We start from the raw sequence: 25,602 nt of genomic DNA, 5'->3' as shown, positions 1-25,602 counted from the left end.
CTAAACTTTATGGGCTGAGTCTGCAGCCATGAGTGTGGGAGGCTGGCAAAGAGCAGGGCCAGGATGCAGCGAGCGCAGGGAAGCTGGGGGAAACCACTGAAGAGCCATAGAACGAAATCTAGAGACAAATGGAAACAATCTATGCTCTTGTTGGAGAAGAACAATCAAGGGCATCATTAAGGAGAGGGAGTAGATGGGCTTTGCGGGAGTGCAAAAAGGGAATGGAGAGATATAGAAAATCAAATCTGGAAAGCTGAGTCTTGCAGTGCTCAGGGATGTTACAATGGGTATCACATGTCAGACTGCTGGCAGGATGCAGCCAGAGTAATGCATGCTATTCTGAGGATCACAACAAGGTATAAATATACGTGTGAGCACAACAGAAGCACGGCAAATAACGATCTCTTTGGAAGGGTACTGCAGGCAGCAGGAGGAAAGCAAAGATGGTTCTAAAAGCAGATGGATTTGCTATTAAATTCCCTGGCAGCTGGATGGGAAGAAAGGTATTTGCAGGGAAGATGATTTAGATGAAATTTTGGGAGCAATCACGCTGGGTACGAAGCAGCAATCTGCAGATGTGGGCCTGATGGATGCCACACAAGGCTGGCAGGGGGACAGGCTGGTGGCAGGGGCTGCAAGGACACCTCATCCCTCAGGCAGCCGGAGCTGGGCTGCACGCCCTGAGCCATGCCTCAACGCCTGCCCTACAGCACCGTGCTGTGGTGGGCTGCCAGGACTGCAGTGCTGCAGCAGCACGGAGCTGAATTTTAAGCTCTTCCACTGGCTCCAGATGGTTTGTGTCCCCCTTCTTCACATGAGATTGATGCCTCTGCATGAGATTAACTCCTTGCAAAGGCAGGAGGGGACCAAGTGTCTGCTATTGTGGTCAAGCTAGAAGAGCCACTACCAAAACCAACGCCCACATTCTCCCTTCCTTTTAGCAGGGATCTCCAGCCAGAGTGGCTTGAATACAGAAGAGGTGCAGAACTCTGAGTACACACACAAACTCGCTGCCTTCCCAGGGAGGTCTGCAAGGTTTCTTGAGGGGGCAACACTGCCATTTAAGAGGACTGAAGTACTGAAACAGGTTGCACAGAGAAGTGGTGGACGCCTCATCTCTGAAAATATTCAAGGTCAGGCTCGATTGGGCTCTAAGCATCTGACAGAGCCATAGGTGCCTCTGCTCACTGCAAGAGAGTTGGACCAGATGGCCTTTGAAGGTGCCTTCCAAATCAAACAATTCCATGAATCTACCACAGAGACAAGACACTGAGGTGTAAATGCATCCTCTGTCATGCATTCCACTGCAATCTGAAACCCCATTTGGTTTCCAACCCACATCACGCTTCCCACAGCTTTGTCAGCATCCATCACTCACAGTCCGTAACAACCAGCCCCTACCTGGTTACCGTGCAGACACTGGCGTTGCTCACACTGGAGTCACCAGAAGCATCCAGAGAGCCTGCAGGCAGACAGAAAGGAGACACAGTGAATGGGAAGACAGGGAAGGCAGGTAGCAGGAGCAGCATGGCCTTCTGCAGGCACCTCCAGTCATTGCTTCAGGGCCCCGAGGATCCCTTTTCCCTGCAGTGAGCACTTTACACTTATCATCAAGCTTGTGCACAGAACTAGTACATTACAACCACCAGATAAAATGCAAGCTGCGTATCTTCAGACCTGTGCCTCTGGGCCTCCCTCTTTGCAATTGGGGGAGGACCCCCAGTGAGCTCAGACAGCCAGGAACTTTGTGCTATGCTGCTCAAATTACAAGATATACATTCTTTTAACAAGGAGCTCAGGTCTGGAGGGCTGCCTCCCAAAGTCCAGATTTGAATGGCCACAGGGCAGCACATCAGCACACTGGACCATCCTCACCTGGCCAGCTGTCCCGTGCTGTGGCTCCATATGGAAACCAATAAACCCAAGCAGCTTTCCAGCCTTTGCTCCATACCAGACAGGTCTCTGCAGAGCCACTTTAAATCAAGTGCACAGCTTAGCTGAGCCCCACTGAAGCAATGTTTCAGCAAAGGGCTACTGAGATTTTTAGAGGGCTCACGCTGTGCAGGACTGCTGTGCAAGTCAAGGAGCCTGTGCTGGGCACAGCTTGAAGCTGGGTCTCACAAACACAGTGACAAAGCGTAAAAAGATGAACTTGGCTCCTTATGCCCCCTATTGCCAGCTGCCTCTACTTGCACACAGCAGAACTGCCACATCAGCACAAAGGGAGCACAGAAGAGATTTTCAGCTGTAAAAGCATCACCCTAATCCTGCCTGCGTGTAGGAGCACTACCATCTACGCAAAGGGTTAGGTATTAAAGCAGTCACTCTTTTAATCGATATTTTAACCAAAGACTGTCTTACGACAATCAGGGAAGAAAAGGAAAAAATAAAAAGTTTTTGCTGCCCCAACAAAGGGGTTACATTTTCCCCCTCCATCCCATCCAAAAAGCTGCTGCATTGGCCGGGAATCGAACCCGGGCCTCCCGCGTGGCAGGCGAGAATTCTACCACTGAACCACCAATGCTGCGCTGGCTGCTCCCTGCGCCCGCCGGCTCTGCTGCTCGTTCCAGCTGTGCATGCTGACAGTGCAGCCCTGCAGCCCCAGGCTGCTGCACGCCTCCTCACCTCCTACCTGGCTGCTGCTGCACAAGAAAACCCTTCTACCTTTTCATTTTCACCTTCTCCGTCCCCTCCTTCAGCAGGATTTTTCAAGCGGGGTTTGTGGGCAATGCTACATGGAAGTGCTGGGCTGAACATGCAACCCCAGAAGAAGAACAGATAAGCCCATGTGATTTGCATGCTACATATATTCCATGTGCTTGGCCAGCTTTGATGTGTCAGAGGTAGCTTTAGCCATCCTGGGACAATGGCATCTGTCAAGGGGATGCTGGAAGGCTAAATGAACTGCTGCCTGCAGGTATCAGCCCTCCAAAACCTTAATCAGTTTAGTTTCTTCTCACTTGAATACTCTTCCAGGCCTCCCATCACAAGTTAATGACCATGGTGATGTGAAATGTGCTGGGATGTTCACCAGACTATGCAGTACTGCCTGGGCTGCAGGTCGGATGAGGGACCTGATCTGCAGGTGGCACCAAGTGTGTGTCTCAGCAGAGGATCACAGGACCCCAGTGCTCATGGAAAGTGCAGAGGTTCCCTGCCACAGGCAACCAAACCAACTTAAGACCTTCTCAAGACCCTTCCCCAACCTTTATCACATCTCCAATGGCCCAGGCCAACAGGGACTCACCGCTGGATGCTGCCTCTGGCTTGGAGACGGGCTCCTCCAGGTTGGGCTCTGCTGACAGGGTTATTGACTGCTTGGTCTCATCCATTTCGTCGTCCTCTGGGATGACAAGCTTCATCAGACTCTGGTTGCACACGTTTGCCACCTCTTTGATGTCTGAGTGGAGGCGGTGTAAGGAACACGCAGTCTCATGCATGCTAGGTGCCATACCTGGCCAGCCACAGAGAAGCCATCGCAGCCCAACCACATCTGCTTCGGCTTGCTCCCTTCACATCCAAATGGCTGGGGTGATTTTTAGCACTCAGGGGACAGGACTCCTCCTGGCCCTCTCTGGGAGCAGCTCAGTTACAAGGATACTCTTCTTGCGATCATCGTAGGAGAGACACGGCAGGACAGCAGTCAGGATCCCTGAGGAATAAGGCAGCATCACTCGGCCAGCCAGCTGGATGAACTCCCTCATCCAGCACATGGCAGTCAGCTGGATCAGGTCATCTGGAAGGCACAGGACAAGCAGAGGTGAGGGAAACGACAGCAAACCACACAGGATAAGGACTGCTTGCAACCACAGAGCTGACTGCACTTCAGCAGGGCTCAAAGGGAAGGGCCTCTTCTTCAACCAGAGTCTCTAGTCTGGACAAACTCTAGTATGGGATCACACAGGAGCTAGCCAAGTTTGGGAAAAGCCAGATAGCCTTCTCAGAAAGCACATCAAACTGCAGCTGTACGCAGCTGTATCACTGCCTACACAGCAGACCCTGTCGTGCAGCACTAACACAAAGTGTCAGGCACATCACGTTTAACTGCCCTGTCCATGCAACGAGCACCATCTCAGGTTCTTTCTCAAAACACGTCCCCTTTCCAGATGTGCTGGATAACCACACGTGCTACCCACAGCCAGTTATTTAATTTTCAGGCACTTCCACTACTGTACACTCGTGATGACACCTGTTCTGTATTTGAGGTGGAAAAACTGGTAGTGCCAGCCATGGGAGAACTGTTCCAGAACATCACACAAAGGCAGATCTCCAAAGAGAGCTGCCTGCCCACCCTTTTTTTTAGCAGGCTTTTCATGCACAACAGAAAAAGAAGGGGCAAGGGTGCAAGGTGGTATAACATGGCTGGTAAACAAGAAAACCCTGAGCCTGAATCATTGGGTTAGCACTGCAGAGCCAAAGATGGATGCTCCAGCTCCCGCCAGCTTTGCACTGAACACTCACCTGCAGCCTGGCAGTGGATCACCAGAATATTGGCCATTTCTGCAAACTTGACACTAGAGGGATTCTTCTTGATCTCCTTGAGGAACTCCCCAAGAGCCACCTCACACCTGAAGGCAGACAGACAGGTAAACACTCCTCTGCCACCAGAGAAGTCAGAGAGCAGCCTTCCACACACACACACAGCAAGGACACACGTGGAATGGCATTTGTATACATCCACTCTGCCCCAAATTAAAGGCTGCAGACTGTAGGACACACTGGCACTCACAAGCACAAATCCATCCCAAGGTAACAGACAAGCTGTCTTATTTGCTCCAGGAACAGCTACGGAACAAGAGCAAGACGTGGGCCACAGACCCCAGTGCACCTGCTCCATATTGGGTCCAAGTTTACCCTATCCCACACACACACATACCAGGAAAGATGGAGGCAACGGAAATCCCACACATCTTCCCTTCTGACAACAAGCACATGTTTGGGATGGGGAGCACAAAGGGGAACAGGGGTAGGGGTGAGGTGGGAGGGCAGATCCCCAAAGCTTTCAGTACTTGTCCCCTGATATGTACGCCCTGGGAAACAAAGAAGCAAGGAGGAACTGGTAGGGCCTGGCAGTGGGAAAGACCCAGGCTTGTCTCAGCACTTACTTATGACCTATCAAACAGGTCCAGTCACTTTCGTTCATTGCAAGAGCTAAGATCCTCTGATCTGATTGAGAACATCCAGCCACTCCTCTGTTTCAAAATGCTCCTCCAAACTGAGTCTTAGCAATGGATCCGAAAGGCCAGCTCGTAATGCTTGCTTATTCTTTGCACCAAGGAGACTTGGGGTTGGTTCTGCACCTCGCTGAGAGGCTGCTCACAAATCTCCTACCCCAAAAGCACATATGAGCATCCCTTTTATGACACCGTGCACAGGGCCTGGAGAGGTAATGGATGCACTGAGCCAGAACAGTCTGTACCACAGCACCAACATCACAATGTCCCCCACAGCCGCTGCAGCCACAACAACCTGGGAAAGGGAGGCCTTGGCCAAGGACACGCTGATCCACCAAACAAACCAGCTAGGTTGCTCTTATCTCCCACCGTGAGCGTGTAGTTTAGCTACAGTTATGTAGAACTGCAAACAAATGAAGAGGTGACCCAACACAACGCAGTGCCGCAGGGAAACGTGCCGGCTCCAGAGCAAAACACAGACCTGGCCCCCAGCCAGCCTCCACACTCACATTTTTCGTATCTCTTTACTGTTGTCTCCCAGGATCTGGAAGAGCCCATCCAGGATTTCTGGCAGGTAATCCAAAAGGTTGATGTCAGGCACGGACTCTAAGACCAGGATCTAGCTCAGGGAAGGTACAAGAAAGAAGATGGGTGAGTTTTGGAGAAGCTAACTAACATCACCAGCACAAATCTGGTGCGGCACTGAGGAACACTGAGCTACAGGAAGCTACAGGAGGGGAGCACAGCTGCCTGTGTGGGACAGAGAGGGAAGGACAAGAGGATTGTGTGGAGCTGCCCATCTCAGAAAGAAGCTGGGCTAGCAAAGGAGGCGAGGGATCAGACTGCAGAACTGCTGCATTTCCAATCCCAGCTCCTTAACGGCAGGGATCACAAACAACTGTCAAAATGCCAACAAGCAGATGTGGAACGACAAACAGCATGGCTGAAATAGAAAGCCCTGAGGCACACACATCCCCACAAGGCCCTGGTCAGCTATTAACTTCTGCTTTGCACAGAAATCAGGAACTGAATGGAAATCACTTGCTTTGTGGACAGCAACATCTCTCCATCACTGCTGGGTTTGCAGGGGCCCCTTAAATTTGCATTTGGAAAGCAAACAGTAAGGTATTGGGAGATTGTAACCTCTAGGTCACGATACATTTATTCATACAAGCAATGCTTGGACTGTATTTTCTAACTTGCTGTGCAAAGCCCTGAACCACGGTGGCAGAAGCACACCATCGTGGACGTGTGACTGCAACAGTGATATCACAGGGAGCTGGCGTTTTAAAGATGCAGAAGTCAGAAGTTGATGACTTAAAATAAGGCCTGGCAAACTCAGGTCCCTGTGTTCACACATCACTGTGGACATCTGGTGTCTGCCCAGGCCTGGGATGCCGACCAGGAGGAGAAGCCCATGTGTACCTACCCAGGATATGATGAACTGACGGGCGTATTGGTTGTTGGAGTAAATCCTCTCACGCAGCAGCGGGATGAAGCCCACCAAGTCAAACTGGTTACTCTCAGTCACGATGTCCTGCACAGCCCAAGCAGAGCGTGTCAGAAGGTAAGCCCAGCACCTGGCACATGCTGCCCCCCCCCCCCCCCAGCCACGTCCACCCAGCCCTTTTTAAGGCACATGACAGGGTAAAGATCACAAGATGCTGACAAGCAGCTCTGTCAGAGGGCTGTAGGCTCTCCTGGCTGCTGGGAGACTCTGGGAGAAAGAATCATATGGTTTGTTCAGATGGTGAGGCAGGAATTCCCCCTCAGGCAGGGAATAACTTTGTGCTGGATGCACTGAGGAAGGCTCCCGCTGCCTGGCTGAACAGGAGGAGGGTGGGACCTTCTCTGATTCACGCCTCATTGGTGCCATTGCACACATGAGCAGGCAACTTTGATGTAATCATATGTGTCAGTGACTGGAGAGTCCCCTGGCTTTCTCTTAGAGCTCTTCCTACGTGCTTGACAGATTTTGCTGCATAACAAAGTCCCTCACACCGGAGCAGTAGAGCAGATCCCCTCTGCTCTGCAGGCTCCCAGCAGGAAGGACTGCAAGAGGGAAAGTGGAGACTGCACTAACTGCAGTGCTAATGAGGAGAGGGGGCATGACCTGGCAGGGAGCTACTTCCCTCCAATTGGACCGTGAAGTCCGCAGACGTACAAACTCCTCAGCAGACAGAACAGGAAGAGGAACCAGGTGCCCCCACCCTAGAAGTAGCAGCTCTGATCTTTAGTTCTCTTTGTTCCTCATTTAGGCACAGGAGAAGGGAAGAAAATTAGACGAGCAGCCCTCCTGCTGTCCAGGGTGGAGGTGCAACTTCCCTCAGACTAAATCCTTGCTTCCCCAGAGACCTGGCTTCCAACAGCTAAACATCTATTCTGCATTGCAGTAATCTACAAGCTCCTCAAACCAGCCACCAGACTCTCAATTTATCAAGCTACAACCAGTGACAGAAATAACCACTTTGGCAGAAGCCTCAGGATCCCTATGGGATGGTTTTAGCCGGTGCAGCCTGCTAGACCAGCATGTCCCCGTGAGAACTCTGCCATGTCACATCAGGCAGCATCCAGGCACCTGCAGGAACGTTGAAGCTGCCTACCACACTTGCCTCCTGAACCAAGGATTCTCAGCTAGAAGGAGAAACACACCTTGAGAAGTCGATCCAGGAGCTCGGAGCCACTTTTGACATTTGGGTCAGGATCAGCAGCCAGCTGTAAAGAACAGAAACAAAAGTCATTATAACAGGTCCCAGGCCTTTTCCCATCTCTGCAGTAGAGCTCCCAGCAGGTTCACAGGAGTGTTGCTCTCTTTTGATATCATTGGGATGGACACAGAAAACCCTTCATCTCTGACTCATCATTAGGCTCCAACAAATTCTCCAGGGAGACTTCTTAGGGGGATGCCAAGCACCTATCACCTTCCCACATAGGAAGGTTTCCACGTGTCAGCGCCCATGTTGTGGCAGACAAAAACAAGATAAGCTGCACAGAGCAGTGCCTGTAGACATGGTTTCGACCCGACATGACTAAAAAGCTGTGGTGCTGCAGAGCCACTTTGCAGTGTCTTACGCCACTGACTAAGGAGCAGAAAAATGCATCTTGGAGGTGGAAACCAAGAGCAAGGTACTTTACAGTGAAGTCTGGCATCCCCAACACCAAGGCCAGCACGCTGCTGCAGAAACATTTTTGTGCAGACTTTCAGACGTGCCTGGTCAAAGCAGACCAGCTTCCTTAAAAAGATGATATCAGACTACTTGGCTTCTTTGATCCTGGAAAGAAGAGCGCTAGAGAACAAGATGTACTATTCCAGTGAAGGAAAGGAAAAACCCCTGGGGTTTTAGAGGAAGCTTCTTACCTTGCTGAGGCCATCAAAGAGCACATTGAAGTGTGGGAGAACAGAGCCTCTGGCCACCTTCACAATGTTATAGAGGGCCTCACAGGCATAGTACCGCAGCCGACTATCAGCATCGTTGAAACACGTCAGCACTGGTTCAATCAGCTCCTTCAGGTAGAGCCCAGAGTCCTGATGGACAGAAGGAGACTGGTGAGTTGAGAACCATGGCGAGAGGACAGAGATGGCACTGCCATGGATCCTGGAATAAAGCACAAGGGTAGGGTGCAAGAATTCAGGCCTGTGGTGGCCTATGCTTGGCCCAGTATCGTTATCATTTGTATTTACTGCTACTGCTGTAGGTGCTGGTTTCTTTGTAAAGCCACAGCAACAGACCAGCCCTAACTACAGCCTCACAACTGAGCAAAGCAACACAGCTCCCAGAAGGAGGAACAGCTCAGTAGAGCCACATCTGTTGGGTTATTCTCTGTACCATCCGGAGCTGGGCAGCAGGAAGGATGTGGTAATAGAGGCTTCACAAAGAAAACCAGCACTCACTCCAGAAAGACCCAACTCCACCAAGGCCTGAGCTGCCAGAAAACAGGCAGCATTCGTGTGTGCAGCTGCTTAAAGACAGGTGCTACAGCTCCTGGAGCTCAGCTGGACACAGCTGCTAGCTGAAGCAACTGGAGCTCTGCTTTCCAGGCAAGAGCAGACAGTGCAGCTCCACTCTTGCAGAGAGTATGCTTGTTGTTTACATGCTGAAGTCTGTCCCCCTGAAAGAGCCACGCTAGACAGAGCATGGAGCAATCAGGCTGCCATTTCTCAAGCATCTAGCAAAGGAAATGGCAAGAAAATCAACAATATGCAGACTAGCAGATTAAGGAGTTCAGCTCTAAGTTTTATCAGAGTCCTTCAGGGCCCCAAACACAACTCCTCCAGTTCCTCAGAGCACAAGCTGCCCTGCCCCAGTGATGTGCAGAAGGCAAAGCAGGGTTAAGCTTCCCAGCTACACCTCTGGGACTCTTTATGGGCTGAACAGAGTGCTGCTGACCCAGAGAGAAGTGATGTGTAAAGAGGCTCTGCACTTTTAACAATAGGATGACAAAGGAGCACTGCTCAGAAGCATGTGGCCATCAGCTTAAAGGCTGTTAATCATCATGCTTCAGAGTGTCCGTTTCAAATGGTTGTGGCTCTCATTAGAAGGAGATTAACCAAATTAAAATACACCTTGCAGTGCTTCTGAGGCAGTCTGCTCTTCCTAAGCTCCGTGCTTTCTTTATGTCCGCCCTACTAGAAACCCAAATGACTCCTTCCCTTGTAGACATTTTCAAAATGAACCGTGTGGTTTAACTGAAAAGCCCAATGGAGCTCTGAGTCCACAGGGTCCCTGCTCCCCTCAGCAGGGATCTGTGTGCACTGGCCTAGCCCCAGAGGTAACTTACTGAGCTTATTCCTTATAATGAGAGGTAAGCAAAGGAGGAAGCTCTTAATTGGGATGGAAATCAGTCAGCTTTCGGCAGGAGGAGCACAATGGGCATCCATGTAACACCTCCAGAGCTGGGCTGAATGATTAATGCTTTCAGCAGAGAAATCTTCTACCAAATCAACAGGAAGTTATAATTTAGGCTAATACAACTTTACACCTCACACTGCCTGCCTGCTTTGAGCTATGCCTCTTGTAAGTTCCATTAATATCAAGTCATACCCAATTTTTGCCATCTGGGTAACCAGCTGCACAAGCAGAAATGGAGACAGTGTCACCAGCTGTCAGCAGAAGACATATTCTGCTTTTACACTTCAGAAGAAAGAGTCTGGCTTCAGCTGACTGTTGAACAGGACCAGACCTCAGCTGCAACCTGCTGAGCCTAGCCCTATTTTCAGCTCAGCAGCAACACTCACTGAAAACACATCAGCTGGAAACACAAATGCACTGACACCAAGGCTGGGGAGCTGCCAAGGTTTGACCCAAGCCAGAAAGCATTCCAGTGCTCACAGCAAGTGGCTGGATCCACTGGGTAATCTCATTCACAACCTGGTGTCACACTGCAACATGGGATGCCACGCAGCTGGGGAGCAGCCAGCCCCAGTCTTTCCCTGGCACAATTGCCCCATGTGGAGCACAGCTCCTCTCCCACTACAGGGAGCCAAAAAACACCCACATTTACCTTGCCCAGGGCGATGGAGCAAGCAGCCAGGCCGATGAGTCCCCCTTTCCGGCTGTGGGGGTGTTGGGAGAGCGCAAACTCCTGCGACAGGATCAGGATCACATGCTTGATTTGAGATGTGTTGTTCTGAGCCACGAACTCTCGCACCAGCCTGGGGAGAGAAGAGGAAAGCACATGGGAAGCCACAGATCTTGTCTGATGAAAGCACCTGGGGGCTCGGTTCCCTGCGGCTGCCAGAAAGCAGCTTTTACAGAGAAGGTGAGACCAGGCCAGGAGGATTCCTTCCATTCCCAAGGGACTGAGAGGCAAAAGAAGCCACCATGCCCTCACGCAAATACCCCCTGCGCTGAGCTGTATGAGCCAAATGCAGAAATAAAACCCATGGTTTGGAGCATAGGTACACGTTAGAAACCTGCTGTATTCCACCAGTCATTCTATTACTATTAAATGGAAGAGGTTGGATGAGATTGTTGGGAAGAGAGGTCTGCTAAGTTTTGCCACGTGGTGGCATTTCGTGAACTTTAGGCTGCTTCTTTAGAAAACCTGACGTACCTGAAAGTAAGCAGCAAATCAATCATTCTGAAGTTGCCAATGGTAAAAACAAGGCTGCCCATGCAGTTTATATTTAACCCTCTGAACGATGTTATGTATTTTTAATGACACAGTCACATATTCTTCTTCCACCATACCTCAGCTGCAGCCCAGGACAGACAGTGCTCAGTGAATCAGCAGTTATTTGATATTTTTTATCCATGCTATTCAGTGCTTACCCCCGAGCTGTTCTGTACTGCACACCATTCAAGCTCCTCTGTAGAAAAGCAATGATTAATTTTTCTCCTTGGTTTTCCAGTGTTGTCACTCTACTGTTTGACTGCTTCACAATGTTAATGCACTGTTTCCACAGTACTTCTGAAAGTGCCATGTATATAGATGTTTAAATATGCCTTAAATGTCTTGTCCTTGCATTTAATAGCTCTAGTAGCTTTTCCTTCTGTGCATTTGTTCAGTCAGTCTTGGAAAAAAACGCTAATTTCTTGCATTCATAGTATCCCCTAGCAAGGGTTTCACATCTTAATGAAGTATTATGTGAAGAACGTTCCCTGTAAGCCATTTCACCTATTGGAAATGTGTACAGATAGATTCACGTGTTCATTGGTTTGTTTTTGGAGCACAGACACGGACAGATTCCGTTTCTGTGCAGCATTCAACTGCTGTTCATGTTCTCTGCTAGTTGAATTCCAGTACACCTTCCAATATCTTCCATTTACAAAAAGACAACAGTTCTTATCAGTCACCTGTTATGGAGCCTCCAATCACCCCAAGGCCAGCATTCATTACACAAAGAAAAACAGTATGGAATATTGCAATTTCTAAAAGCATGACTCTGTACACATGCATAACTGGGATGAATCAACACCAGCACTTTCATCCTTCCCTTTACTACCTCAATGATTTTTAATACACATTGCTGTCCAATATATTTATCTACTGAACTCCAGATTTAGACTGCCTTTGTGGTGATCAACAGAATGTACTGAAGATTTCTCTATTAATTTATAAGCATTACAACTCCTGATATGTATTCCACATCTTTATGAAGAATTATGAGAGATCCCAGACCCTGAAGAATATTTCTTTTTCACTTTGGCATATCTAAACATGCACATTTGAACGAGATTCCCGCTACACTGCCTGAAACAAAGGTGAATTGAAGAAAATTAATTGTGGAAAGGAATTTGTGAAGATGGTAGTGAAATAGCTGCGTATAGGATAGGAGTGGTTCTGTCTTGTAAGGGAAACTTACTGCAGAGACAACAAAGTCATTCACCAGTGAGGTGGGAGGTGTATTATTTCCTTGCTTAATACTAGCTGATCATAATTTATAAATTACTTTTGGAGTATCAGCTTTACAGTAGATGAAGTCCATCCTGGTTACTGATACTTAGCATGTTGGTAAGGAAGAGGATTTAGATCCAGGTGCAGATTGTGAAGAAAATCCTGGAGGAACAACGAGACGCTCATTGTTATACCATTATTTGACCTCTCCTAAGCCCCAAGATGCTGGTTATGGGGAGCAGGTCGAGATTCGGATGTCACTCGGGTATGAAGGTGGTCTAATGAGATGGAGAGATGGGGTCACGAACCGCGTGCAGGGATCCTCACAGACTAAGATTCACTTTTTTTTTCCAGTCATTATGTTTTAGATCACATATGCCTATTTAATTAAAAAAACAAACCAAAAACCCCTCACTTCTATGCACACTGAAGCAGGTCCTGCCCCACCAGCCCCCCAGCAGCGCCGGGCCAAAGCAGCTGTGCAGGCAGCTGCACACAGCTGGAGCATTGGTGGTTCAGTGGTAGAATTCTCGCCTGCCACGCGGGAGGCCCGGGTTCGATTCCCGGCCAATGCAGCAGAACTTTTTTCTTTTTCTTTTGACTTCCTGTGTACAGGACGAGGACAGACACCTCAGCATCTCAGCCTACGTGATTATCGTCACTTCAACCTGTGCTGAAGGCACAAAGATTTCCAACGCCAAACTCTGTATGCTTTTTTGTTGCTGCTGCACCAAATCTGGCCAACCCCAACAACAGGTATCTCACTCTCGGCCCTCCTTTCCAGTCTCAGCTCTGCACTAACCCTGCCTCAGCTGCGTGAAGCCAGACAGGCACTGAGGGGCTTGGAGACCTCATGCTGCTCGCTTCTAGCTGGCCATCGCTCTCCCATCACCTACTGCTTAGCAGAGGCAAATCATTACAGGAGATATTTATGGCCTCCTCTCACCCTGCTGTGAACAGAGCTGCTGCCCTCTTTCTCCTTGGAGGCATCACAAAGCCCATCTACTCTTCTCCATCCCAAAGCTGAATTTGGTAATGGCCAGAGCTGGTGCCACTCTCACAAAATGCTGATCCCAGGCTGACTGCTCTGCCTCCCAGTCCCACCCAGCACCACGAGGAGCATGCAGCGAGCCCTGGCAGCACGGAGGGAATCTCTTTACAGCCTGGATTTAATGAACAGAGTAGGGTTTTAGTTTGAAATGAAAAAAAACGTATATCCCAGGAGTCAGGAGGGGGACCGACTTTTTATGCAGGTGGATAGTAATAGGACAAGGGGGGATGGTTTTAAACTGAGATAGGGGAGGTTCAGGTTAGATGTTAGGAGGAAGTTTTTCACTTACAGGGTGGGAACGCACTGGAACACGTTGCCCAGAGAGCTGTGGGTGCCCCCATCCCTGGAGACATTCAAGGCCAGGCTCAGGAAGGGGCTCTGGGCAGGCTGATCTAGTGGTTGGCATCTCTGCCCACAGCCATTCGACGACTTTATGACCCCTCTGAGTTTAAAGGGCACAGGGGTGAACTAGGGAAGCAAGAGGCGCTGAACAGCAACGTACACAGTGTGAGGGAGTTTGCACACAGCAGGAGCTGCTCCACGTTACGGGGCAGAGAGCTGGGAGGTACCCACACTGAGGCAGCGAGTTCCCCACACAACACCATAGGCACAACAACGACACGTGCAGTGCTATTCTGTGACCAGTTTAGGTTGAGCTAAATCCACGTGTCTGTAAAAGGGATTGGACTCTGTCTTCCTCATCCCGATAGCCTTTGCAATTTGGGTGTCTGGCTCCATTAGCAAATTCCAGATCTGATTTTGGTTGGTATAAACCAACCACGAAGCCACAGTGCTGGGGCAAAACAAGTCAGAGCAGGGCTGCTTGGTTCACAGAATCACAGAACCATAGGGATTGGAAGGGACCTCTGGAGATCCCCCAGTCCAACCCACTGATAAAGCAGGTTCCTTACAGTAGGTTACGGAGGAAAGCATCCAGACAGGCCTTGAATATCTCCAGAGAAGAAGATTCCATCACATCTCTGGATGGCCTCAGTCACTGGTGACAGGACGAGGGGGAAAGGGCCTCAAGTTGCACCAGGGTAAGTTTAGGTTGGCTATCAGGAAAAACTTCTTTACAGAAAGGGATGTTAAGCACTGCAATGGGCTGCCCAGGGAGGCGGTTGAGTCACCATCCCTGGATGTGCTTAAAAACCGTTTGGATGTGGTGCTCAGGGACGTGGTTTAGCAGAGGGTCGTTAGAGTTGGGGTAGGATGGTCGTGGTTGGACTCGATGATTTTTAAGATCTTTTCCAACCTGAGTGATCCTATGATTCACATTAAAGATGTTCTTCTTTGTGTTCCTATGGAATTTCCTATGCTCTAGTCTGTGTCTGTTGCTCCTTGTTGTGCTGCTGGCCACCACTGAAAAGAGCCCAGCCCCATCCACTGGACTCTCACTCTTCACAGACTGATAAGCATTGACAAGATCTCCTCTCCAGGCTGAACAGCCCCGGGACTCCCAGCCTTTCCTCACACAGGAGAGGCTCCAGGCCCCGCTCATCTCTTTAGCCACCCACCGGATCCCTCCAGCAGCTCCCTGTCTGCCTTGAACGGAGGAGCCCCGAACTGGACGGGCGAGCCCCGATCTGGAGCAGGCGCTCCAGATGCGCCTTCCTCAGGGCAGAGAAGAGAGGAGGAACACTTCCCTCACCCTGCTGGCCACGATCCGTGCACTGCACCTCTGGACACCATTCTCGGCCATAAGGTCACACCGCTGCCTCGCACTCAGCCCGCTGTCGGCTGCATCCCACGGGGACGTTGCGGGGCAGTGCAGAAGGGGGCAGGTCCTTCCCGCGCACGGCCACAGAGCAGCGCAGCGCCAGCAGTGACAGCACGGGAGTTCAGACACACGGGAGAGATGCACTGACAAACTAGAGGACGCGCGGCAGCGCCAGCAAACTCCCTTTACCCGGGGTCAAACGGCTTTCAGCACGGTTCCCCCCCCGTCCCCCTCCCGGACCCGCGGCCGCCCCACAGCCCCGCTCCCTCACCCCCACCGTTCCCCCGCCTTTTCCCCATCGTTTTCTCACTTCTCGATCTCGAGGGCCGCCACTTTCCTCTTCTCGTACAGCTTGTCGTTCAACGCCCGCACCACGCTGGGCGCCAGCGGCGCCAGGTCCCGCTCCGCGTTCATGGCACCGCCGGCACCGCCGCCACCATCACCGCCCGACCCCGCCGCCACCGGCGGCCCGCCCGCATCACGTGACCACGCCCCGCCGCAGGGCGCCCCCACGCGGCGCGGAGGAGCGCCCCCCAGTCTCTGCATCACGGAATGACCTGGGCTGAAAAGGAGCACAGTGCTCAATCTCTTTTCAGCCCCGTGCTGTGTGCAGGTCACCAACCAGCAGCCCAGGCTGCCCAGAGCCACATCCAGCCTGGCCTTGAATGCCTGCAGGGATGGGGCATCCACAGCCTCCTTGGGCAACCTGTGCCAGTGCCTCACCACCCTCTGGGGGAAAAACTTCCTCCTAATATCCAACCTAAACCTCCCCTATTTCAATTTAAAACCATTCCCCCTTGTCCTGTCACCACCCACCCTCACAGACAGCCATGCTCCCTCCTGTTTATCTGCTCCCTTCAAGCACTGGAAGGCCACATTGAAGTCTTCCTGCAGCCTTCTCTTCAAGCCAAACAAGCCCAGTTTCCTCAACCTTTCCTCTCAGCAGAGCTGCTCCAGCCCTCTGCTCATCTCAGTGCCTCCTCTGGACCCGCTCCAAGTCCTTCCTGTGCTGGACACAGCACTGCAGATGGGGCCTCATGAGAGCCGAGCAGAGGGGGACGATCACCTCCCTCTCCCTGCTGGCCGGCCCTTTTTTAATGCAGCCCGGAACACAGCTGGCCTTCTGGGCTGCAAGCACTGCTGGTTCACATCCAGCTTCTCATCCACCAGGACCCCCAAATCTCTCTCCAATATCCACATCCCCCCACAGCACTGTGCTCTGCCCATGCTTTTATTCCGAGCCGTGACACAGACCCCGCCATAGCACCACGAGACCCCTCAAGCCGGTGCTGTGCCTGCAGAGGATGCCTCCAACCCCATCACTTCTCAAGGGGCAGCCCCTGCAGGTAGAACACCCAGGAGATGCCCGCTCCCAGGCCACCTGCTCGGGCGCAGGAGACCACCAGCCGGCTGCTGACGGGGGTCTTGGTGCTGTCTGGGCTGCCCTCGAAGGAGACAGCCATGAAGATGGTCTTCTTGGGGCGCAGGGTCTCGGTGGCCCTCACGGTGAAGGCCGGGTTCTCCACGCTGTACCTGAAGGATGTGGGCTGGGGGAAGACGTTCTTGAAGGGGATGGAGGTGCTGCCACCGGCCTTGATGAGGAAGGGGCCCTGCGGCTTGGGGGACATGGCGAGGCCGAAGAGTGGGATGCTGTATTCCCTGCCTGAAGGGCCCAGGAGCTGCAGTGTGGCCCGGGACTCACCCAGCTGGCAGGGCTCATAGATCACCTCCACGCTCACCTCCGAGCCCCCCAGGCAGGCAGGAGGCATGCTGATGGTCTTCTCTGTCTGGAAATCAGCACAGTCAGTCTGTAGGGAATAGGAGGGACAAGCAGAGGGGTGTCACAAAAGCAGAGCTGAGAGGGAACAGCAGGGGAGAAAGCAAGGCTCCCCCTGCATCATAGGATCACTTTAGTACAAAGAGACCCTTGAAGGTCATCTAGTCCAACTGCCCTGCAACTAACAGGGACACCCACAGCTCCATCAGAGCACTGCCCAGCCTGACCTTGGGTGTCTACAGAGCAGCCACTACCTCTCCGCTCAGCCTGTGCCAGTTCTTCCTTATATCCAATCTAAATCACCCCTCTTTTAGTTTGAAACCATTCCCCCTTCCCTTTGTCATATCACAACAGACTCTGCCTAAGAGCCTGCCCCCTTCTTTCTTACAGCCCCTTTAGATGCTGAAGGCTGCTCTCAGCTCTCCCTGCAGCCTTTCCTTTCTGCATGCTGCACAGCCCCAGCTCTCAGCCTGTCCCTGTAGGGAGGCGCTCCATCCCTCGGGTCATTTCTGTGGCCCTCCTCTGGATGCACTTCCAGGTCTGTGTCTTTCTGTACTGAGCACTCCCATCTGGACACAGGTGAGGTCTCACAGAGCAGAGGTGCACATCCCCTCCCTGTCCTTCTGGCCACGCTGCTTTGGATGTAGCCTTCATTGGCTGGCTTTCTGAGCTGCAAGGGCACACTGCTGCCTCACGTCCAGCTGCCACCCACTAGTCCCTTCAAGTATTTCTCCCCATACTTTCTCTTGCCTATCACATTTCCCCCCTCACATTGTTCCTAAACAGGGACTGCCTAAATCTTCCCAGCAGGAATAATCCTGCACCCAAGCAAGGCCTGGGACATCTAAAGTCCCAGTTCTGGCAGCAATGTGAAAATCCAGGCACCATGGGATCTGCAAGAGCAGTTCCAGCAAGGGCAGTGGAAAGGGTCTGTGAGTAGGGACAGTCCAGATGAGGACAGGTCCAGCTTTGGTGGGAAGACCCACCAGGCTCTCATGGCCACTTCAGCTATGCCAGGCAAAGCTGAAGGATCAGGATCCATCCACAGAGAGGGTTGGCACCATCCAGAGGTGCCACCTCCCAGCCTTTCTGTTCAGCTTGGCTCCCTCCCTCCTGCAAGAGCACAGCACACTCACCTGGAGGATGTATTCTGTCTTTTGGCGGTTGTAATTCATGATCTTGGTGGTGATGGTCTGGTTAGAGCCCAGCGTAGTGCAAAAGTACAGTGGCTTCTCTGGCTTGCTAATCGTGGCTTTCAGGATCAACTCGTAGTAGCATGAGCCCAAATTACTGCTATGGAGCATCAGGCGCCCAGTGCTCTCACCTACCTTCAAAGGCTGGTACTCAAAGACAAGATTGGCCTGGGAAGGATGGAGGCAAAAGCCACAAGCTCAGGCAGGGGATGGGGAAATCAGTCCCAGGTGTGCTCACGCAGTGCTGGGTGGGAGCCCAACCTACTCTAGACAGAACCCAAAGGAACCCAAATACCAGCCCTTCACCCATCATCCCTGCTTCAGCAAGCTCTAGCAGCTGTGCCCTCGCTCTGCTCACACATTATCAAATTTGAGTCAGAAAGGACTGGCTGGCATGCACCCCCCCCTCTCCCCACACCCCTGCTTTCTTGGGAAACAAGGATTAAACCCCCACTCCATACAACGTGCTTCTTTCAGTGCTACTAGAGTCCTAATTTTGTCTTTATAATGTGTTTCCAGCAGTTCTCAGCAAAGCTGGGCAGCCTGACGCAGCTGAGCACACTGCTAGTGAGGAGATGGGAGACCCAACTGACCCAGTACAGGGACCTGGCCCAAGGAAGAGCAATCACGGAAAGAAGATGCAAGGCAGTCACGCTTGCAGGATGGCCTGTGGGACTCGGGGTTTGCATATCTCAGGAGGCAATGTGACAAAACATCAGGACAGGGCAATTCCCACTGGAGATATTGTCATTCACTCCTTCCCCTTTGAGTTATTAGCAAGTGGGAGAAGTTGGCGTTGTTAACCTTGGAGAGCAGCCCCATATTGGCCAGCATAGGGCCATCGCCTTCAAAGAGCACCTGCTCCCAGAGAGGCTGAAAGGAGTGCAGTGGGTGAGCTCTGCACCTACCTCTGAATGAGCAGGAACAGTGAAATGTGGGGGAACGGTGATGTCAGGCACTTTGCAATCTATGTCAAACACCACTGGGGCAGCAAGAGGGTTGTCCACCTTGATGGTGGAAGACACGTTCTGCCGGACAGCCGCTCTCACTTCGACTGTGCCAATGGGTCCTGCAGCAGTGGCCTTGAAAGTGATCATGTAAAACAAGTATTCCTTGGTCACCTCATTGAGGAAGGTCACCTGAATCAGGGGAAATAAAAAAAAAAAGGAAGCTCTGGTCATCTTGCACACAGAAATCCACCAGGGGTGTTAGGCCAGCCCAAAGACCTCTCCAGATCAGCACGCACACTGCACAGATGCCCATGAGCAACTGCATGGGAAGAGTGCAAGACTGGGGCAAAGTATTCCCATTCGTAATCTCCAAAATGCTTCCACCTCACCTATGTCCTGACCAGCTTGTGCTTTGCAGCCCTCAAGGGCTGCCAAGACTGACAGCACAAGGAGTGCATGTGGAGGTGCCTGGTGTCTGCCTGGGACCTACAGGCTGGGCACGTGGAGGTATGAAAAGAAGCATGTGGCTTCTCAGCCAGCAAAACAGCTCTGGAAGGACCCTGCAGCCTGGTGTCTACATTTACCATTGTGCTAAAGACTCCTTCCTTGTAGGAGAGGAATGTGAACTTGTAGTCCTTCTTGCCGGAGCCAGGCACATCGATGTATTCCAGCCCATGCAGCACAGAACTATGCTCCACGTCCTCTGCTTTAAGTATTTCTGTTACCACAAGGAACCTGCGGGTGAGGAGGAGGCAGTGAGGGTAGGAAGGAAGCCATAGGATACCCATCACCTGGGGGTACACCACAGCCCCTGCTCCTCCTCCCTGCCTCGGGCAGAGGGAGCCAGTACTCATTTGGCCTAGAGAAAAGTGCTCCAGGGTGGGTCTGAATGTGAGCAGTGTGACCACAGGCATCCGTGGCCAGAAAGCGGCCAAGAAGAGTGCAAAGCTTGCTGGAAGGACTCCCATTGAGCAAAAAGCCCTTCCTTGCACCGCTGCAGGATTTGCTGATGGGAAGAGACCTCCTGGGCCCAACTCACCTCTGCGGTTTGTTCAGCCAGTTGGAGACGGGGAGGAGCTCAGTGTAGGGAGTCCTGCATGGCACCTCCCGAACAATGGTCCCTGAGCACTTTGGGCCCTCAGCAAATCCTTGCAGGAGGTAGTACAAGCCTGTCCCATCTGGCAATGGGAAGAAGATGGAGCCCTAGAGACAAGGAATGGGGCTTGTGAGCTCTCCTGCTCTCAGCCCAGAGCAGTTACTGGCTCTTTTGTGCACAGTATTCATCTCAGGAGCCAACACCAAACGCCTTCTGTGGCATCTCCTCTGCTTCCAGAAGAACTGAAAACTTGAGGACTCTTAATGTAAGGCTTTAAATATGAATATCATACGTTAAGGAGATACCAATCACGTGCAATCCCAACAGGGTATAGATGTGCTCAGTGCCCCGGAAACTGACCCGGGAGATCTCTGGCCTCCCTTTTTGCTCTGGGCTTCAGTTCTGGCTTGCCGTAAGGCCAGATGGAGCAGGGCAATGGGCAGGTGCCCAACATAGGATTTAGGATAATTCATGTTTAGAGGAGACCATCTTGTCTAACATCCTGCCCAAAGCAGGGTTGGCCATGAGGGTTGTGCCAGGAGGGTCAGCGTACTGGCTGAGCTCACATACCTGATGCTTCTCTTTCTTAGAGCTCATGGTTAGGGGCTTGTAGGTGATCTTGTATGGCTTGTCTTTTTGATTGCCCTCAAGGTGGATGCATTCAGGCCCTTTCCAGTGGTCACCCTCAATGACAGGCTTCACGGCCCAGGGCTCATCGCTTGTGTTTGACAGGAGGATGGTCTGGCTGTGCTTCTCACGCACATTGCATGAAAAAATCAATGTCTGCAATGGAGAAGCACAGATCATGCTTGGTTGGACAGAGGATTTCTTCACACAGGGCTGGCACCTGCTCACCCACTTGCAGAGAGATCAAAGGAAGAGGCAGAAGTCTGAAAGAGGTTCTTAGACCATCTCTAAGTAAGAAGCACAGTAAGAAGCATTTTAGGAAAAGTCATCTGCCGAATGTCCATTTGTGCCATAGCTTTTGGAGTCAATCTTGTTGGTTGTTCGTAGAGAAAGAAGAGGAATGAGTTTTCTCACGCTGGGTGAAGGAGAAGGAAAACGAGGAGCAGGTAAGGGGCCCCCAGGCTGTACCCTGCAAGAGGTGTGGTGGGATAAGAGGGACCCAAACCCAGCACTGCTGCTGTTACCTCTTTGATGATGGGGGTCTCCATGCAGCACCCTGCCAGAGTAAGGCAGAGTGGCTCACTGCCCTGGATGAAGCACTGCAGCCCCTCAGACTGGATAGAGGGGCTCAGCTTTGACGGGTGGAAGCTCACCACGAAGGGGACATCCATTCCTGGGGAGATGTAACCCTTTGCGGGGCTGATGGAGAAATCTGGCTCGAAGCTCTTGACATCCCACTTAAACCTTGCAAAGGAAAGCAGAAGTACAGAAAGGATTAGCAATGGGGAGGCTGTGAGCGCAGTATGCTCTTTCCACACCTACTGTGCTCTTCTCCACAGGATCTCAGGTGTGATGAGGTTTCAAGCTGGGCAGGACTCAGCCTGCACCCTAGTGCTTTTGAGTGTATCCCCGATAACTGCCAGGGCCTGACTGCACAGCTCTCCAACAAAGCAGAAGGGAACTACCCAGGCAAGCTACAGCACCATCCAACCCCCACAGCCCAGCTCTCAGCACTCAGACAAGTCATGGTTTTACATTACTTGACTCCAATGTCGCCCGTGTTCCGCATGGTGACGCGCTGGGATGTGCAGCTCTGCTGCACCACTGCTCCAAAGCTGAGGTGCTCCTGGTCCAAGCTGACACAGATCCCCTGGCAGGAGCCCTGCAGCATGAACAGGGAGCGCAGCAGCCCGCTGCTCTCCAGCATCACTTCTTCAGTGAACGGCTGAATGCGGCGCTTTGGGGAGAAGATCACCTCCACTTTACAGGTGTCTCCTTTGGGCTTCAAACTTAATTCTCTGTTGGGGTGCAAGCAGAGAACCTGTGCAAAGAAATGAGAGGCCAGCACACATTTGTAATTAATGCTAGCTCCCATCCCAAGCAGCTCATGGGTAGCTGCAGGTACTCCTGTAGGTTCCCCTCAGGGTTCTCTAGTGAAGGAAGTGGCCTTACCCCATCTTCTTGCAGTTCTGGCACAGTGGGCATGACACAGAGCTTAAAAGTGAGAGGGGCAACACTATTGTTTGCTATGGTGACAATCTTCTTCACCGTCTGCCCCACAGAGAGGGCTCCCAGCTTCACCACCTTCCCTTGAGGTTCAACAATGTCCACCTGAGACAGGAGGGATCAGCATGAAACAAAAGGAAAGGAGGAAAACCAAATCATGGCAGGCTGGGGAGGAGAGATGAGGAAAGCCATGCTGGCTGGCTGGAGTTCTAGGGTTTGTATTTCGTCTCACCTTCATTTCTGCACCCTTTCCTTGGACCTCAACAGTCTGTTGACAAAGACCATTGATTTCAAAAGGAATGACCTCACAGTAAGATGCAACTTCTCTGGGATAGAAAGTGATGGGCACCTCCACCGTCCCTCCTGGGTGCAGGATGTACCCTGGGAAATCCACCTCCAGGTACATGGTGTTGGTGAACAAGCAGCTCAAACTGGCAGAAAGCACAGCAAAGAGAAGCAGAGGTGTTGTGTGTGGTGCTCAGGAGACAACATCAGGGCTGCAGTGTTATTTTAGGGTACAATGGCTACATCCAGGGGTGTGCTTAACTTGGCAGCAGGTCATAGTGTGCTTAGTAGAGGGAAATGGCCTGAAGTGGTTTCATGTGTGATTGGCACCCCAAGGAGAATTGTACACAGGCAAAGACTCCCATCAGCCAGGGGAAATGCTTTGTGAAACCCCATGGCCAGCACAACGTGGGCACGAAGGAGACTGCTGGGTCTGGCACAGGATAGGTGAGGCGTGAATGAGCATGTGAAGTCCTACCTGACATCTTTGTCTGCTTTGTTTGTAATGGCAAGAGTCTGCTGGGCAGGTGGCATCCCAGCCTGGTAGATGAAACAGGCTCCGAAGTTGAGTCTTGTGGTTGAGAAGTGGACAGTGGGCACTACCACAGTGGCCAGGAACATGCAGGTAAACATAGGACCTTTGTTGATCTGGTGGGGAGAAACACAGCATAAGCCAGCTCAAGAGATGGGAACTGCAGCCACAAACACAAGAGATGGGTGAGGAGGAGCGTGGGGACAGCTGGCTGCAGTGACAATACGGAAAGCCTGATGCAAAGGACGGCAGAAAGAGGAGGGGATGGTTTCTGGAGAGTCACAGCCACGGGTGAGCACTCAGTAAGATAACGGGTTCAGAAGCTGTCAGGCTCTGCAGTTTGGCAGCAGTAACCTCTCTGTCCCGGATCTTCAAAGCTGGAGCTCACCCCCAGCTCTGGGCTCCTGCTGCCAAGCTGACACGTAGGAAAGGCAAAGCTTCCCCGTTACACACAGCTGCCTCACCTGCAGTGTCAGCTCTACGTCCTTTAATGAGCACATTTTCTGAGGGTGAAAAACCAGCTGGGTGTCCACCTTGCCCTCAGCCTGCACGCTGCCTGTCCGAGGGCTGAGAGACAGGAGCTGCACCCGGGCTGTGGGGCCACTCAGCTCCCACGAGAAGGTGAAGCTGAACTTGCCGTTGTTGTAGATGCTGAAGGTGCGCTGGGTGCTCTCGTTCAGCTGCACCTGGGGGGAGAAAGTGGCAAGGATGTGGGGTTGTGGCACCTGCAAAATGCCAACAGACACAGCAAGGGCTCCTTCCTCACATGCTCCTAGGTCCTTCCCATTTGATGGATGAGCAACATGAAAGATCAGTCTCCCTCTCTGTAGAGAACAGCTTGTGCGTGTAAAAGATGAGCAGTAATGGCCTCACGTTGTGCCAGGGGAAGTTTGGGTTGGATATTAGGAACAATTTCTGCTCCAGAAGAGCAGCGATGCAGTGGCACAGCTGCCCAGGGAGGTGGGGGAGTCACAATCCCTGGAGGTGCACAAAAACCACGGGGATGTGGCACTGAGGGACACGGGCAGTGGCACGGTGGGGGTGGGCTGATGGTTGGACTCAATGATCTTAGCAGTCTTCTCCAACCTCAGTGACTTTACGAAATGTCTTCCCTCCTGCTCAAACACTTCTGCAAAGCTCCTGGTTGAGGTTCCATCTTGCAGGACCGTGCGGAGCAAGGGGAGCTGCTCACCTCCTTGAAGTCAATGACGTTGACCTCCTGTGCACTGAGCTCAGTCACACTGCCATCGCTGTTCTCACACCTGACAGACACACTTATGCTGTAGCCAGTGGCCTTGATATTCAGGGAGAGGGGCTCTGTCTTCCTCTTGACATCGCATTTGAGGTTGAAGACCACCTCTCCTTCCAGCGTCGGTGTGAAGGCAATTTTAATGGGATATCTGGGGAGAGAAAACCCATTTTTGGCTCCATTCACTCTCTGATGGCTTTCTTGGCCCTGTACTGCATTGGTCCTTGGGAGAGCAGTGTGCAGTGGCTGTAGCAAGGCCCTAGGTTTGGAAGAAGCCAGCAGCTGTGCATGGTGCTCTGTTGCAAAGCTCAGCATCTTTTAAAACAAGGCAAAGCTGCCTGGAGCTAATGCAGCACCCGAGCAGGCTGTGAGCAGGCACAGCCCTGGTGGATCTGTGGTATTGGCTGGACAGCTGCTGGCTTGGGAGATCAGATGGTTAAAGCCTCAAAACATGATTTTGTCATCAAAACCGGAAGATCCAAGTCTGAGCTTCTCAGGGAAGGGGGCCCATAAGACCAGGGTAACCCAAACAGCCACTGGACAAAACCTGCAGGTTCTTGGTGCTCCTTTGGGGAGGGAATGAACCAAGGTGGATATGTGCCATTGCTGAGTGTCACCTGGTGACTGCAGAGGGGAGAAAGCCTCCAAAGCAAAGTGACCATGCAACATTTGGCTGGTGGGAGAGGGAATCTGGCCTGGTAGCCCATCACACTGCTTCATTACCTTGAAAGGGGAGCAATGGAGCCTTCCATGGGCTCTACTTTCAGCGAGGTGCCGCATCCCTCTGAGAAGAGCGAGCTTTCTCTGAAAGCAAAGGCGAAAGCCTCCTTGTCACTGTTGATCATATAGACAGTCTGGTGTACTTTGTGCCCTGCAAAAGGAACAGATCAGTCTCTGAAAACCCTCTGGCAGCATGGCCACCATGGCACAGTGTGCTCCTGCCCACGTGCTGAGCCCGGTGGAAGTTTGCAGCATGGCATGCTCAGGATGAGAGCATGGAAACCAGCTTCTCACCCCCTGGTCTTCCTGGCATCACTTCCCAAATCCTCTCCTGGAAGCCTCAGCCACACACTGTGCCCCCAACACCCATGTCTTCTTCCCTTC

General features: G+C 51.9%; 2 protein-coding genes and 2 non-coding genes across 4 annotated transcripts in view; 1 reads left to right on the top strand and 3 right to left on the bottom strand.

The window, feature by feature from the left end:
• VAC14 (VAC14 component of PIKFYVE complex) overlaps positions 1 to 15,750 on the bottom strand; it is a 53,775-nt gene extending 38,025 nt beyond the window's left edge. The window contains exons 1-10 of the mRNA XM_048958726.1: positions 15,594 to 15,750; positions 10,677 to 10,827; positions 8,533 to 8,700; positions 7,827 to 7,889; positions 6,604 to 6,711; positions 5,684 to 5,793; positions 4,462 to 4,568; positions 3,602 to 3,736; positions 3,248 to 3,400; positions 1,402 to 1,462 (exon numbers count right to left, since the gene is read on the bottom strand). Coding sequence (XP_048814683.1) covers positions 1,402 to 1,462; positions 3,248 to 3,400; positions 3,602 to 3,736; positions 4,462 to 4,568; positions 5,684 to 5,793; positions 6,604 to 6,711; positions 7,827 to 7,889; positions 8,533 to 8,700; positions 10,677 to 10,827; positions 15,594 to 15,697 — 1,160 coding nt within the window. The 5' untranslated portion in view covers positions 15,698 to 15,750. The remainder of the gene's footprint in view (positions 1 to 1,401; positions 1,463 to 3,247; positions 3,401 to 3,601; positions 3,737 to 4,461; positions 4,569 to 5,683; positions 5,794 to 6,603; positions 6,712 to 7,826; positions 7,890 to 8,532; positions 8,701 to 10,676; positions 10,828 to 15,593) is intronic.
• On the bottom strand, positions 2,454 to 2,524 carry TRNAG-GCC (transfer RNA glycine (anticodon GCC)). The gene has a single exon. It is a non-coding gene; the product is annotated as a tRNA-Gly (tRNA).
• TRNAG-GCC (transfer RNA glycine (anticodon GCC)) lies at positions 13,017 to 13,087 on the top strand. The gene has a single exon. It is a non-coding gene; the product is annotated as a tRNA-Gly (tRNA).
• Positions 15,751 to 16,205: 455 nt separating the features above from the next.
• Positions 16,206 to 25,602, bottom strand: part of HYDIN (HYDIN axonemal central pair apparatus protein) — a 113,036-nt gene continuing 103,639 nt past the window's right edge. The window contains exons 73-86 of the mRNA XM_048958484.1: positions 25,222 to 25,369; positions 24,442 to 24,649; positions 23,714 to 23,935; positions 23,196 to 23,365; positions 22,665 to 22,863; positions 22,379 to 22,537; positions 21,967 to 22,247; positions 21,451 to 21,670; positions 20,870 to 21,082; positions 20,243 to 20,406; positions 19,788 to 19,938; positions 19,162 to 19,392; positions 18,197 to 18,421; positions 16,206 to 17,091 (exon numbers count right to left, since the gene is read on the bottom strand). Of these exons, the coding sequence (XP_048814441.1) occupies positions 16,603 to 17,091; positions 18,197 to 18,421; positions 19,162 to 19,392; positions 19,788 to 19,938; positions 20,243 to 20,406; positions 20,870 to 21,082; positions 21,451 to 21,670; positions 21,967 to 22,247; positions 22,379 to 22,537; positions 22,665 to 22,863; positions 23,196 to 23,365; positions 23,714 to 23,935; positions 24,442 to 24,649; positions 25,222 to 25,369 (3,080 nt within the window). The 3' untranslated portion in view covers positions 16,206 to 16,602. The remainder of the gene's footprint in view (positions 17,092 to 18,196; positions 18,422 to 19,161; positions 19,393 to 19,787; positions 19,939 to 20,242; positions 20,407 to 20,869; positions 21,083 to 21,450; positions 21,671 to 21,966; positions 22,248 to 22,378; positions 22,538 to 22,664; positions 22,864 to 23,195; positions 23,366 to 23,713; positions 23,936 to 24,441; positions 24,650 to 25,221; positions 25,370 to 25,602) is intronic.

Source organism: Lagopus muta, chromosome 12 (genome assembly GCF_023343835.1).
Source record: "Lagopus muta isolate bLagMut1 chromosome 12, bLagMut1 primary, whole genome shotgun sequence".
Classification (NCBI taxonomy): domain Eukaryota; kingdom Metazoa; phylum Chordata; class Aves; order Galliformes; family Phasianidae; genus Lagopus; species Lagopus muta.
Note: the sequence above shows the minus strand (reverse complement) of the source record. Positions and strands in the feature narration are given on the sequence as shown.